The 16,377-nt window shown below is 40.4% G+C and overlaps 1 protein-coding gene across 1 annotated transcript in view; it reads right to left on the bottom strand.

Annotated features, from left to right (window-relative positions):
- Positions 1 to 3,038: 3,038 nt before the first annotated feature.
- Positions 3,039 to 16,377, bottom strand: part of ccdc24 (coiled-coil domain containing 24) — a 29,595-nt gene continuing 16,256 nt past the window's right edge. Inside the window, exons 5-9 of the mRNA XM_078407946.1 lie at positions 16,108 to 16,200; positions 11,609 to 11,663; positions 6,511 to 6,580; positions 5,460 to 5,571; positions 3,039 to 3,928 (exon numbers count right to left, since the gene is read on the bottom strand). Of these exons, the coding sequence (XP_078264072.1) occupies positions 3,214 to 3,928; positions 5,460 to 5,571; positions 6,511 to 6,580; positions 11,609 to 11,663; positions 16,108 to 16,200 (1,045 nt within the window). The 3' untranslated portion in view covers positions 3,039 to 3,213. The remainder of the gene's footprint in view (positions 3,929 to 5,459; positions 5,572 to 6,510; positions 6,581 to 11,608; positions 11,664 to 16,107; positions 16,201 to 16,377) is intronic.

The following is a 16,377-nucleotide window of genomic DNA, read 5'->3' as shown; positions in this document are numbered from 1 at the left end:
CCGACAATGGTCCTCACTTTAAAGCCACTGTTAATAAGGAAATATGCCAGCATTTTAAAATCAAGTAACAATTTCACTGTGTTCACCATCTGCAGTCTTCTGGTATAGATGAAAGGGTAAATGGGACACTCAAGACCAACTTGACTAAGTTAATTGAAGAAATGGGGCAGAGGTGGATTAAGGTCCTTCCTCTCGCTCTGTTTGAGATGAGAATTTCACCACAGTATTACTAAACTAATATCTGCCGAGATCATATATCATGTACTCCTTGGAGTGCGTTTACCAGCCCCATAGCAGAAGCGTCCACATCACGGGGCTGGAAACTGGAAGTGTCCTGAGCTAATTCTGCTACCACCATCATCTATTGCAACAAGTGATGGCTCCCACTGATTGTCGCCGGAAGCTTGCGCCCTATTCAGGACGGACGATGACAGCGACGTCAACATTTGAAACATGGATGATGGACACGAAAGAAGAAGACGAAGAGTGCGTTTACCAGTACAGAAGTTAGTTTTGATCTACATTGCTTTGATATTTGTAATACAGTGTATCTGACCAATGTGTGTTTTGCAGAGACTTTAATTGTTATCATGTTATGATAAAACGAGGGAATGAAAGAGTTAAAGTAATTATAAAAACAGGTCACAAAATGGTTGCCTGCTTCTTCTTTGCACATTGTAAATTGCTTAGCTAAGCAGAAAGGGGGTGAGCTGTGTTTAACCTTGGGAAGTACAGCACCTACTTTAATAAAAAAACCTGACCAAAGATAAGCTGAGATTGCTTTATGATGAAAAAAAGCTGACCTACTGATGACTTTTAAAAACCTTATATGGGCATGGTCTTATTTCCTTTACGACCTTGTATGGGCATGATGGGAGTTGTGTCACAGCATTCACTGATAAGATAAAGATATAACTAAACCGTTTTGTCCTTTGTTTTCTAGAGTGGGACACGAGGTGAGCTCTGTGGGTATCTGAAGACAACCAGTGCTGACCTCCCCACTCCTGCCTGGCGTAATACAGTTACTATTTTACCACTAACTTTGTTGCATTGTTGTCTGTCTACAGAAAATGAACTTTAACTGTAAGACCACAGCTGGAACATTGAATATGGTCAAAATCGAATGCTGTATACTTGAGAGAGAGGGTGTGGCAAAAATTCTCTGGATCAATTCCTGGAATGGTGGGTTTGTGAGATAAGGAGAGATTAAATAGTCTGGCCAATACACATACTGACTTCATACACTTCACGTCCAATTTCCATCCTGCCCTTAAATATACCTGGACTATCTCTGACATCTCCCTCCCGTTTCTGGACCTCACCATCTCCATCACAGGAGAAAAACCAGTGACGGACATTTACTACAAGCCCACCGACTCGCACAGCTATCTGGACTACACTTCTTCCCACCCGGTCCCCTGCAAAAAGTCTATCCGCTACTCCCAATTCCTCCGTCTACGCCGCATCTGCGCCCGGGATGAGGTGTTTCAGACTATGGCTTCCGAGATGTCCTCTTTTTTCAGAAAACAGGGCTTCCCCTCCTCCATTATAGATGAGGCTCTCACTAGGGTCTCTTCAACATCCCGCAGCTCCGCTCTTGCTCCCCCTCCCCCCACTCGCAACAAGGACAGGATCCCCCTCGTTCTCACCTTCCACCCCACCAGCCAGCGGATCCAACATATCATCCACCAACATTTCCGTCACCTACAACAGGACCCCACCACTGGCCATATCTTCCCATCACCTCCCCTCTCTGCATTCCGCAGAGACCGTTCCCTCCGCAACTCCCTGGTCCACTCGTCCCTTCCTACCCAAACCACCCTAACCCCGGGCACTTTCCCTTGCAACCGCACGAGATGCAACACCTGTCCCTTTACCTCCCCCCTCAACTCCATCAAAGGACCCAAACAGTCTTTCCAGGTGAGACAGAGGTTCACCTGCACCTCCTCCAACCTCATCTATTGCATCCGCTGCTCTAGATGTCAACTTATTTATATCGGCGAAACCAAGCGCAGGCTCGGCGATCGCTTCGCTGAACACCTGCGCTCGGTCCGCATTAACGCAACTGATCTCCCGGTGGCCCAGCACTTTAACTCCCCCTCCCATTCCCAGTCTGACCTCTCTGTCATGGGCCTCCTCCAGTGCCATAGTGAGGCCCGCCGGAAATTGGAGGAGCAGCACCTCATATTTCGCCTGGGCAGTTTGCGGCCCGGTGGTATGAACGTCGACTTCTCCAACTTCAGATAGCTCCTCTGTCCCTCCCTTCCCCTCCTCCTTCCCAGATCTCCCTCTGTCTTCCTGTCTCCACCTATGTCCTTCCTTTGTCCCACCCCCGACATCAGTCTGAAGAAGGGTCTCGACCCGAAACGTCACCCATTCCTTCTCTCCCGAGATGCTGCCTGACCTGCTGAGTTACTCCAGCATTTTGTGATTTAAAATATTAAGAGGTGATTAAATTGAACGGTTCTACCTTTTTTTTACAGGCTTTGGAGGATTTTGTGCAGGGAACCATGTTTCACCTGACTGGGTTGTCAAGAAGTATGGGCACAGTTTCAGAATAAGGGTTGGCCATTAAGTTTGGAGTTGCATAAATATTTTCACTGAGAGGTTTTGAATCTTTGGAATTCTCTATTCAAGGAAGCATGGAGTCTCAGATGATGAATATGTTCAACACAGAAATCATCAGGATTTTAGATATTGAAAGAATCAACACATTTGGATGTGTTGCAGAAAAGTGGTGCTCAGGTTAAAGATCAGTAGTAATCTCACTAAATGGTGGAACGGGTTGAAGACCTGCATTGCTTAACCCTACTTATATTCTAATGTTCTTAGTGTTTGGATACGTTGTAACACATGTAATATATTGATGTTATGGTATTTTAGATAGAAACAGATGGACAGTCCATCCCAGCATTTAAAAAGGTAAGACCTCAGCAAAAAATACATTTAAAATTTTAATTTAAATTTCAATGCCTTCTCATAAAAAAATAAACATCTTTGGCACTTAGTGTCTTTTTTTAATTTTTACTTAGCATGCAAGATAATGCAAAATATGAGGTAGCAGGATAGAAGTAAATTAATCAAAATGCTATAATCTTAGGATCTTTAACTAGAACTTAAGATTTTTTTTTTGAATTGTAATTAACAAATTGGTTATTTCAAATCAAACCACACTTCTAAACCACAGCTAGTTCACTGGAGACAGGCCATTTTCTATGTGTGACCAGTAAGGTTGTCTATGCGGGCTCTTCTCAATCTGTTTGTGGACTTGCCCTGAGTACCTATGGGCTTCTCAGTGGTTGGTGGGGTTGGATTAAGAACATAGCCATCATGCTTAGGCGTTGAAGTAAAAATTTCAACAGGGCTTTTCAAACTTGATAACACTGTTCTGTTATTTTCTGTGGTGCGATGAATTCCAATCTGGGTGGAAGAAGCAATTGACAGCTGTCCAGTTGGAAAATCATTGGTTGACTGGGAATACACCAATGCCACTTGACCTTCCTCTTGTAATGAAGGTGATTCTTCTACAGAGGTTCTATAGCATGCAGACTCTATTTTGTTTGCACTTAAAGTCCTTGACATGTCATCCGTTTTCTGTGGTTGAATATTACCCTGAGTTTTTACCTCACGTCCAGCCGTACGACAGTTGGATGTAATTCCTGTTGATGTTTCCTTGCCATGGGAGGTGGGTATTGATAGGTCCACAGCTTTACAAGAGGTTCTCTGAGATGATGCAGCAAGTATTCCAGAATATTTCAATTTTGTAGGACTGTCTCTAGTTCCAATAGCACTGTATTCACCCAAAGGTGATATATTGTGTCGTATCATCTTCTGCTCTAGATCTGGTTCTGAATGGCCACATGTTGCTGTTGAGGAATGACTTTCACCTGATGGACTGACTGCTGGATTGTTCAATCTTGCTGTTTTTCTATTTTCAAAAAAAGCGTTTAGGTATGATGTGATTATTCAGAACTCTTATCATCAACTTTGTTTAAAGAGGTTGTTTCTCATCTGAGTGAGCAATGTATACAAATGTGTACACAAACTTCCAATTTAGTGGAAGCCTCATCAGGGACAAGCTAATGGTCTGGTGTCATAGAGTCACAGAGCGTGGAAACAAGCCCTTCGGCTCAACCTGCCCACATGGACCAACATGTCCCAACTACCTTCCTGCATTTGGCCCAGAGCCCTCTAAACCTGTCCTATCCATGTATTTGTCAAAATGTTTCTTAAACATTGTGATAGTACTTGCCTCAACTACCTCCTCTGTAAGCTCAGTCCAAACACCAACAACCTTGTGTAAAAAAGTTACCCCTCAGGTTCCCATTAAATCTTTCCCCCCTCACTTTAAACCCATGTTGTCTTGTTCTCAATTTCCGTACTCTGGGCAAGAGACTGTGCATTTACCCGTTCTAATCCTTGTATGATTTTGTACACCTCTAAGATCACCCCGCATCCTCCTGCACTCCAATGAATACAATCCTAGCCTGCTCAACCTCTCCCCTATAACTCAGGCCCTCGAGTCATGGAAACATCCTTGTAAATCTTCTCTGTTGTGATAGTACAGCTTGTGCATGTTTACAGCATTATTTATGTAGACCACTTAAGATAAGTGCAATTTTATTCCTTCAATTTTATCCCTTTTCCATTCTCGTTGAAGAAAACTGAACCCGATTAAGAAGGTAATTTCTCAAGCAGATGGTCGCATTATGATTTTAGTTGATATTAAACTTGGTTCAGAATTGGCATCCTTCTGATTTGGAACATTGTGGAATCAAGCCATGCTACAAAAACAGAATCTACTTTGATGCAGTGCTGACGTACTTTTACACAATCTTTTCATTGACAGGAATGTCAAACAGGATAAATCTCATCCATTTAATTCCCGTTCTCAGACTCCTCCAAATCAGAAGCAAAATGAAAAATTTCCATTTAGAGGGTTTTCAACTTTCTGCTAATTTGCTTGACCAAGCTAGATTGACCAAGGAATGCATCAATGAAGACCAATTTTATTCTGAACATTCAGATCAAATCCATAATTTGCCAAACTAGAGATCCATCAGTTAGAGCTGGTATTGTATACTGACTGAGCCTCTCTCCTTATCTACATTATGAGAAGCATGAAGCAGGGATTAGTTTAGTTTAGAGATACAGCGAGGAAACAGGCCTATCAGCCCACCAACCAGCGATCCCTGAAAACTAACACTATCCTACACACACACTAGGGACAATTTACATCTATACTAAGCCAATTAGCCTACAAACCTGGACATCTTTGGAGTGTCGGAGGAACCAGAGTTTCCCAGAAAAAAACCCACGCAGGTCACGGGAAGAATGTACGGACACCGTACAGACCATCACTCATAATCAGGATCGAACCCCGGTCTCAGGCACTGTAAGACAGCAACTCTACCGCTGTGCCACCATGCCGACCCTAAACATATTTGAACATATCTTACCTGCAGGATCTATGGGTAGGTCTGCACCCTGGTGGTTTGTGAACTTGTATTTGTATGGGTGCTGGTGCCAGCTGGAGATCCCGTTCGAGTATTTTCCGTTCCTTTCGCAGTTCTGAAGATGAATACTTAAGTGTAAAAACATTCAGAAACACGGTGCTCCCTCTTAAACAAGTTATACAAAAAGGAAATCATATTCAAACAACTTTCATGAATTTAGATAATGTTCATAAGATCATAAGAGATAGGAGCAGAATTAGGCCATTCGTACCACCGTCTTCTCCACCATTCAATCATGGCTGATCTATCTCTCCCTCCTAAACCCAATTTTCCCTGCCTTCTCCTCATAACCTCCGCCAACTGTACTAATCAAGAATCTATCTATCTCTGCCTTAAATATATCCACTGACTTGGCCTCCTCAGCCACCTGTGGCAAATAAATCCAGATTCACCTCCCTCTGACTAAAAAAAATCCTCCTCATCTCCTTCCTAAAAGAACCTTCCTTAATTCTGAGTTTAAAGTGTAAAGGATGCACTTAATAATAACTTTAAATAACTTTAACCTTATACAAGGTTATATCTAATTTTTAAATGTTTTTAAAATCTCCAGACACAAGAAAGTGCAGATGTTGGTTACAAAGAAATGCTGGAGTAACTCAGCGGGTCAAACAGCATCTCTGGAGGACATGGATAGGTGATGTTTCGGGTCAGGATTCTTCATCAGTAGATACTGGTGAGGGCAGGGGAGGGGGGGGGGGGGGGGTTGATGGTAGATGATTGGACAAAGACAAGTGATGAAAATGCAGAAGGTGTGAGACTAAAGGATTGAAGATTTGCGAATCCCCAACATGAAACACCATCTATCCATGTTCTCCAGAAACTGTCTGATTCGCTGAGTTACTCCAGCATTTTGTCTTTAAAAATCTTCATTTTATGACAGGATAATTTTTTTGCACATATCCTTGTTCAGAATAGATTGTGGTATATTTTGTTAATGTACATATTGTTTATTTGCTAGTACAGATTGAAGCACAAAGTTCACATGGAGACTCACCTGCAATTGATGGCACTGGATTATGCACCTGAGGGTTGAAGCAGCAATAATGTTCTTCTTCTAAACTCTCCTGGAGATATCACAAAATAGAGTTATAATTCTGCTTCTTGATCACAAAATCTAACTGATCATGGGGTGATTTTGGATCCGAACTTTATATACTTATATTATAAATAACTTACAGGTTCAAGGTGGGGGGCACTTTTGCATCTCAGTTCAAAGAAAAGCTTTGAGGCAACGCAAGTAAATAACTAGCCCGTTATGTGGAAAAGTCAAATATCTCACATGATATGCAAACTTTACAACAAAAAAAGTTGCAAACTTTGGGCTGAAAGTAGTAGGTATGCCAGTGTTGGAGAATGAAATATTTTCAGATTCACAAGTATTTTGATTCTGGAAGCTATAAGGTCCATGGAATAATGATCCTTTCAAACTTCACAGAAAAAAAAGCACTGCAATATACACAACTAAAACAGATCCAATAGAAAACTAGGAAAATAGACAATAGGTGCAGGAGTAGGCCATTCAGCCCTTCGAGCCAGCACCGCCATTCAATGCGATCATGGCTGATCACTCTCAATCAGTACCCCGTTCCTGCCTTCTCCCCATACCCCCTCACTCCGCTATCCTTAAGAGTTCTATCCAGCTCTCTCTTGAAAGCATCCAACGAACTGGCCTCCACTGCCTTCTGAGGCAGAGAATTCCACACCTTCACCACTCTCTGACTGAAAAAGTTCTTCCTCATCTCCGTTCTAAATGGCCTACCCCTTATTCTTAAACTGTGGCCCCTTGTTCTGGACTCCCCCAACATTGGGAACATGTTTCCTGCCTCTAATGTGTCCAATCCCCTAATTATCTTATATGTTTCAATAAGATCCCCCCTCATCCTTCTAAATTCCAGTGTATACAAGCCTAATTGCTCCAGCCTTTCAACATACGACAGTCCCGCCATTCCGGGAATTAACCTAGTGAACCTACGCTGCACGCCCTCAATAGCAAAATAGATGTGATAAGAAAGCCTGAATATTTGTAGATCGAAGTGATTTTATTTTGCAGAAGCTAAATATTCCCCAATGCGCGCACGGTGGCGCAGCGGTAGAGTTGCTGCTTTACAGCGAATGCAGCGCCGGAGACTCAGGTTCGATCCTGACTACGGGTGCTGTACTGTAAGGAGTTTGTACGTTCTCCCCGTGACCTGCGTGGGTTTTCTCCGAGATCTTCGGTTTCCTCCCACACTCCAAAGACGTACGGGTATGTAGGTTAATTTGACTGGGTAAAATGTAAAATATTGTCCCTAGTGTGTGTAGGATAGTGTTAATGTGCGGGGATCGCTGGGCGGCGCAGACTTGGTGGGCCGAAAAGGCCTGTTTCCGCGCTGTATATATATGATATGATATGATTAGATTGGAAAATGCACTTGTGGAGACACAGTGAAACAAACACTTCTGCAATTTCCAAGTCAAATAAGGTTTTAATGTAATAATATGAAAACGTTGAAATAAATAGATCAGTCAGTACCCAGAAAGTAAAAGGATAGCCAAAAACCTAACCTTAGAATATATTTGGCTATGAACAGAAACCCTGCAAAGGTAAGCTTATTGGATGAACAACATTGGGAAATTAGCCTTCCACTCATGCTGACTAGAGTAGCACATGGATTTTTCAGTTGTTTTAAATGAATTTACAAGTAGATTAAGCGCAGTCTCCTCAAGCAAAAACAACAGAAGCCACCAATATGAATGTCAAATTGTGGTGCCATTATTTTAAGGAAGGAAGAAGGTTGGAATTTCCATAAAACACAGAAATCCAACCTGAGGTCATGTAGAATTAAATAAAATTATGCCATTTTATTTTCCCCATTTATTAACTTCCAGCCAACGTACCAAATAGTGAAAGGCCTGGATGGAGTAGATGTGGAGAGGATGTTTCCACTGTGAGGTTAAATGTGAGGTTATCCACTTTGGCGGCAAGAACAGGAAAGCAGAGTATTACCTGAATGGTGGCCAATTAGGAAAAGGGGAGATGCAACGTGACCTGGGTGTCATGGTGCACCAGTCATTGAAAGCAAGCGTGCAGGTGCAGCAGGCAGTGAAGAAAGCGAATGGTATGTTGGCATTCATAGCAAGAGGATTTGAGTATAGGAGCAGGGAGGTTCTGCTGCAGTTGTACAGGGCCTTGGTGAGACCGCACCTGGAGTATTGTGTACAGTTTTGGTCTCCTAATCTGAGGAAAGACATTCTAGCCTTAGAGGGAGTACAGAGAAGGTTCACCAGATTGATCCCTGGAATGGCAGGACTTTCATATGAAGAAAGACTGGATAGACTGGGCTTGTACTTGCTGGAATTTAGAAGACTGAGGGGGGATCTTATTGAAACATATGAAATTCTTAAGGGGTTGGAGAGACTAGATGCGGGAAGATTGTTCCCGATGTTGGGGAAGTCCAGAACCAGGGGTCACAGCTTAAGGATAAGGGGGAAGTCTTTTAGGACCGAGATGAGAAAACATTTATTCACACAGAGAGTGGTGAGTCTGTGGAATTCTCTGCCACAGAAGGTAGTTGAGGCCAGTTCATTGGCTATATTTAAGAGGGAGTTAGATGTGGCCCTTGTGGCTAAAGGGATCAGGGGGTATGGAGAGAAGGCAGGTACAGGTTACTGAGCTGGATGATCAGCCATGATCATATTGAATGGCGGTGCAGGCTCGAAGGGCCGAATGGCCTACTCCTGTACCTATTTTCTATGTTTCTATGAGAGTCTAGGACCCAATGGCCATAGCCTCAGAATAAAAAGATCTTAGAAAGGAGATGAGATTTCTTTATTCAGTGGGTAATACTTCATAAACTCACAATAAAATGGGGTATGAATCACGTTGAAAGTTGTTAACAATAAAAAAAATCTTTATTTTCTAGGAAAAAATCTGACAAATATATTAAAGACTGAGTGGTCTGTGGACTGCTGTCTGTAGTTCCGAGGTGCCTGCCGATAATCTGGAATGGCAGCAGCTCCGCAGACACAAGGTGTAATCAGCCCGCACTATCTGTTGGTGTCAGGCGACACTGGGAGACAAAGTCACAGGCCACCAAAATGAGATCACATTCAAAGCCCCCAACTCACTCACTGAGTTTAGAAGGATGAGGAGGGGGGGGGGGGCATTGAAACTTACCAAATAGTGAAAAGCCTGGATAGAGTGGATAAGATATTTCCACTAGTGGGAGAGTCTAGGACCAGAGATCACAGCCTCAGAATAAAAGGATGATCCTTCAGGAAGGGAGGAATTTCTAATTTCTTTAGTCAGAGGGAGGTGAATCTGTGGAATTCATTGCCACAGAAAGCTGTGGAGGCAAAGTCAGTGGATATTTTTTTAACGAAGATTGATAGATTCTTGATTTGTACGGATGTCAAGGTTATTTGGTGAAGGCAGGAGAATGGGGTTGAGAGGGAAAGATAGATCAGCCATGTTTGAATGGCAGAGTAGACTTGATGGACTGAATGGCCTAATTCTACTCCTATAACTTATGACACAGTCCAGTTAGCTGTGGGCCATAAAACCTGTAGCTACACTGGAACTGAGATGCAGAGAGAGGTTTCAATGGACAGCAGAGGAGGGAAATGGGCAAATCTTCACGGGATATTGGGGGGGAAGGTTTTAAAAGTTGAGGGTGGTAGGAATGACAAAACTGAAGAGACAGGTGTGATGTGGAATGTAGTCTGTTTGTGGAGTAAGGTAGGGGTGTAATCTGCTTTGCTTGAGGAACTAGAGGCGAATCATTTTTGGAGTCCCTATCTTACCAAGTGCTGAATGGACATCCTGCCTCTGTCTCACTACCTTGCTAATTAGCTTCTTCGACAGTTGAAAACACAAGACAGAGACGATTCAAAGACAATTAAAATTGATTGCAAAAAGACTTCACTAGAGAAATATACAAACATTGCTCGCTGCAGTGAGTAATTTTCCATCTGCCTTGAAGAATATAACTTGGAACAAGTAGGTTACTCACAGTAATCCAAATATAATTCCATTAAGCTGACAACTGGAGCCAGGTTATGATCATGATATAAATATTGCTAATTTTATTACCCGTTTACTCTAACGACATCTCTTCTTAGGATAAATATTGGCCAAAGTATCAGGATAATTCCACTGCTTTTAACATCCAAAAGGAAAAATGGGGCCTCAGGTTCTCATGTGAAAGACCACAGACGTCATAGTGCAGCACTTCCTCGGTATTGAATAGACGTTTGTGTTCAAGTTTCTGAAGTTTTATGATTTTGGACAGCTCAAGTTTTTTCAAGATGAATATGCACACTGTAAAACCATATTTGCTGGCAAGTTCTGCAAGATGTTTTGTTGCTGTTTACTATGTTCAGGAAAAGAGTTCAGGAAAAAGAGGCTTTATGACAGTTGGATAGGGTGTTGCTGAGGCCACTCCTAAAATAGTGTTTATAGTTTTTATCTCCTTACCTAAAAAAAAAGCATATAGGTGCAATGGAGGCAGTCCAAAGGAGATGCATCAGGATAATTTCTGCAATGAGAGGGTTGTCATTTCAAGGGAGGCTAGACAGTTGGGATCTAAACTACTTTGTTTAGAAGAATGAAGGGAGAAATTCAACCATTTAAGAAGCTACAAGGAATCGACAAATGTTGAAATGGTTTCACTAATGAGGGAGTCATGAAAAATGGAACATAGCTATCAAATAAGGGGTTGGTCAATTAAATCTGAAGTGCAAAGAAATTTCTTCTCCCAAAGGGCAGCAGGAATCAGCAATGATCATATTGAATGGCAGCTTACTCCTGATCCTATTTTCCTGGAGTATCATCTTCATGCCCTGCCTTGTAAAATGAGGTGCAGGGTACTAGGCATGGAAACCAGTATTGGGTAGGGAATAATGATATTGCATTTTGCAGGTAACTAATTCAACACAGATATCCAAACATCGCATTTCTCAAAAAGCCATTTCAAACCGCAACATAAATGGCATGGAATTCAGATACATAAAACATTTGTGAAGATGATTTCAGGGGTGAATCAAGGATAAATAAGTCAATGTCTTAACGCAAGTAATTAATGAATTGTACCAGGTAATTTCAAAGAGTTTACCTGTAAGAATTGAATATATTTTTCTAACATTTGAGATTCTTCTTGTAAAATAGATCTGCAAACGACAAGAGAACATATTTAAAGCTTAAAAGATTTGCTTGAAATATCCAAATAGTTCTGAGCAGAAGCATTCAGATTCTTATTGTAGGGTATAATAGACTGCTCAAACCTTTTGTTTTAACAATGTTAATCTGCTAAAATTAATTATCCCTTGAACTTTCAAACATCTAGTGCTAGATTCACCATTCGAATCTCAGAAACTATGTGCTATCGCTTTCACATATACCAAGGCGTTGCAAAGAAAGAACAAAGAGAAAATATAACAAATTCACAGATATACAGCCTGAAAGTGCTGCTCCACATAATAGATCCACACATTCAATAAAAATGCTTAGCAATCATACAAATTATCTTCAGATTAATTTAGATAACATTTACAATAGTTGATGTATGTATCAAACTCACATTTTGCCACTCTTTTTAATAGGCAATTCTAGACTACAACATTATAATGGGTATAGACATTATCTTGTGGGGGCATACCTTCGCATTGTTGTAAATATTATGGTGCTTTCTTTAAAAAATGAAGCAGATATCTAACAAGTGGAAGCTTTATATAGAATTCTATGTTGAGCCTGATCTATGACAAAACCTATTGCATGTGGCGGAGGGACATAGGCAAATATGAACTACGTGCACATTTTCCCCAGACAGATACAGAAAATTCCATCACAAGCATTACATTATTGTATTTTCATTTATTTTTTTGTCCTTACACTGGACACAAGAACAGTATGAACAAAAGTCTTTAAACATTTGCAGATGTTATGTGGTTTGAACGTCATCCAATTAGAATGTCACATGATGAAACCTTCAGGAAGGCTTCCAACTAATGCTGGCAATTCAAAATACTCTATTACATCAAATAATTTGCAAAAGAAAGGCAATGAATACCTGCATATTGCACAGTCTTTCACTTCCCTTCACCATCAACATACTGCATTTCAAACTCAATAATTTCTGCAATTTTTCTTGCAATACAATAAAATAGACAAATTGAGGATGTCAAATTCTCAAAAATAGCAGTACTATAACAATTAGATAATGGTTTAGAAATCCAGATGCATTGGGTTTTCTTTTCCCCAGTGCTATATTTTTGCAAGGAGTGGACACAGATGCCTCGACTTCCAGGTTGAATAATACTACTTGGGAAATGAGATCCATCATTCAGATCACAAATCATATTTGATGTGCACCAGGTATGTGCCAAATAGCATCATTCTCTCAGCAACCTTGTTGGAGAAATTAATCAACTTTGTTCTAAATAGAGCTCTGAACATGTCTGGAGCATATATTGCATGCACTGAGCACAGCCATGAGCACTGAGCACAGCTCTAGCACCAGTAAGAGAGAGACATTAAGGTGTCAATTGCAAGGTGTTTCAACAAATCAGGTTGCATGGCACTACACTGCAAACCGACTGCATTATATTGGAGCTAAAGTATTTAAAAGGTGAATAATTAAGAAATAGCTTGAAAATTGAATACAAGATTGAATATGGAGAATTCATCGGCAGTACAATGTAAATCTGCATTTTTGACATTTTATGTTGATGAAAGAATTGAATATATTGCATTTCTCAATATAAAAAGTAAGCATATTAAAGAAACCAGAGAGTATTTTATAGTAGATGAAAATCAGATTTGAATCTCGAGTAATGAAATATGAACTAGCAGGCTTTGAAATGTAGTTCATGAGGCATACTTCTGGCACACCACAATAGTCGTCAAGAATTGAAACTCCACTTACCCTCTACGTGTAGCTTGTATCAGGAAGGTACGTTTACATTGTTGCTTTTGGTAATGAGCAATTGCACAACCAATTTTGCTATGGAAATTTAACAAACCATAGAATGGTTGCAATGCAGGAGGCGACCATTGAGCCCATAATGTCAGCACCTGTATCCCTGCAAAGTTTCCCCTCAAGGATTTATCAAATTCTCTCTTGCAGGCCACAATGGAACAAGCCTCCGTCACACCTGCAGGCAGTGAATTAGATTCTCAACACATGCTATGTAAAAAAAAAGGTTTTTCTACATGTCACTTTCAATGTTCTTCCCTTTTATTTTGTTTGGAGTTGCAAGACAAAGATAGGTGGATGATAGAGGAGGGCAGACAAAAAAAGGCAGATGGAGCCAGATGTGGGGAGGGTGAAAGTGGAGACAGCTAGTTGGATGACATGCAGGAACACAAAGGATACCAGTGCCCAAATCTAATATGCAAAAATGACAAGGGTAATCACTAGGGGAGATGTGAAGTCAGAACCAGATCGGGGAAGGGGGAGCTGGTAAGTGAAATGAGTGGATAGTAGGTGATTTTTGTCACTCCAAGCCTATAACTGCAGCATTCAGCTATTCCCTCTATTTTCTATGAAGGTCTGATCATTACAATGAAAGGATTCTTCAATGCTATGCAAACTAAGTCAAAGTAACAAAATGATGACATTTTTATTTCATGAGTATACATATTCAATTCAAAACAATAGCCTTGTTGTTGCTAAACTAATTATTCGGACTTTTCCAAAAATAAATAAATTCCCAATGGAATTGGGTACTTAAAGCTATTCTTTAGTCTCCTTTGGTCTGTATGGGATGTTCACTGCAGTCCAGATGGCAGTTATTACACTTGGCAATGGTTAAAATATTGAGATTTAAAGATAACTGCTGGGTTTTCCCTATTGAGTTTTCCCTATTCCGCATTAAAAAAATGAATAAAATGTACAAATCATGCAGGGATTGCTGAGTAATACAGGTATTAGTTACAAACATTTAAGTCACTGACAAAATAAAAGTTATTAAATGACTAACCTATGAAAGGTTACTGCTATTCACAAAGGTTGAGACATAACATATTTATATTGTTTCATGACCGGGAAACAGTTGTTTTGGGGAAAATTCCATTACCCATTTTGTAATTTTGATTAAATTAATTGAAAAGCAAAAACATTTAGAAGATGGAAATCTGAAATAAACCAAAAGATTTAGAAGTACTCAGCTGATAGAGCAGCATCTATGAGGAGGAAGAGTTAATCTTACTGGTCAATTACCTTTTATTCAACCAAGACAGAAATCCAATTTAGAAGTCTTCACTGCCTTCTCTCAGCCTGCATTGTTATACATATGTTAGACAGACTATTTTTTCTACAGCTGGCTGAACACTAGAGAAATTCAATACACGAGTGAAGTTGTTGCATTTCATGCAACAATTAGGTAACGTAAAACTTGACAATACTCAGAAGCTAAATTTATATACTAGTGCTTCACTGAACTGATCATTTTATTTGAAACATTAATTCAATTCCATTCTGGCAGTCAGTCTTGGGAATGAATTGATTTAACATTATATTTTACCTTCACGCTAAAAATGCACAAGTTAGCAAAGTAAAGATGGCCATGTGATTGCAGCAATCACTAAAACTAGACCGAGACAAATTTTCAGAAAAAACTTATGCTCATTAAATGAACTGTCAGTTAGAGATGTACAACATAGAAGGCAGTGAGCTTCAATTTAAAAAAACGTGCAAGTTTGGGGTGGACCGTTGGAGACAACAACATTGGAAGGATTATTTTAAGAGATGAGAAAAACCACCTTTCTTGGTGGAGATAGGACCAGGCCACTGGTTGGGAAATTCGATGAATGAGCACAGCAATATAAATGTACATGATCTCACTTAAATTAGTGCTGTTTAATAAAGATTGATAAAAGTCATGTGGGATTACATGTTTAGCTTCTGGTAGTCACAAAAAATGAATGAATTAATAAGTTTATTGGCCAAGTATGTGCATATACAAGGAATGTGCCTTGGTGCTCCGCTCACTAATGACAACACAAACATACAGTTAACAATTAAGAATAAAGCATAACCACATCAAAACAGTAAGGATACAACATTACGGTCTAAACATGTGGGTGAAAATAAACCAGAGCAAAAAAGAGACTACAGACTTTGGTTATTGAGTAGAACTATCACTCGTGGAAAAAAGCTGTTTTTATGTCTGGCTGTGGCTGCTTTGACAGTCCGGAGTCGCCTTCCAGAGGGAAGTGCTTCGAAGAGTTTGTGGCCAGGGTGAGAGGGCTCAGAGATGATCTTACCTGCTCGCTTCCTGGCCCTTGCAGTGTACAGTTCGTCAATGGGGGGAAGGTTGCAGCCAACAACCTTCTCAGCTGTGCAAACGATCCGTTGCAGCCTCCGGATGTTGTGCTTGGTGGCTGAGCCAAACCAGACCATGATGGAGAAGGTGAGGACGGACTCAATGATAGCAGTATAGAATTGGACCATCATTGCCTGTGGCAGATTGTGTTTCTTCAGTTGCCGCAGGAAGTACATCCTCTGTAGGGCCTTTTCGACTGTTGAAAATCGGTACATCCAAAACATTTTCTGTAAACCTTGACCTTGGTAATGTTTTATTAAATAATTTAAAAAGAGTAATTGCTACTTACTGTAAATGTGCAACAATTTCATCAATATTTGTAACATTAAATTTGTCCTTTATGGCTTCCACATTATCCTTTAAGTGGGAAAGACATGAAAAACTGGAAAAGGAAGCAATCAGAAAGTTAATTTGAAAATTATATGCAACTGAAATTAACTTTATTATTGTCACGTGTATCTAGATATACTTTGCATGCTATCCTTTCAACCCATACTATACACGAGTACAATGAAGTACACAAGAAGTGCAAGGAGAAAATTACCAGAGTGTAAAATAG

The sequence above is a fragment of the Rhinoraja longicauda genome, chromosome 11 (genome assembly GCF_053455715.1).
Source record: "Rhinoraja longicauda isolate Sanriku21f chromosome 11, sRhiLon1.1, whole genome shotgun sequence".
Classification (NCBI taxonomy): domain Eukaryota; kingdom Metazoa; phylum Chordata; class Chondrichthyes; order Rajiformes; family Arhynchobatidae; genus Rhinoraja; species Rhinoraja longicauda.
The sequence above is the reverse complement of the archived record's forward strand: the minus strand, read 5'-3'. Positions and strand labels throughout refer to the sequence as shown.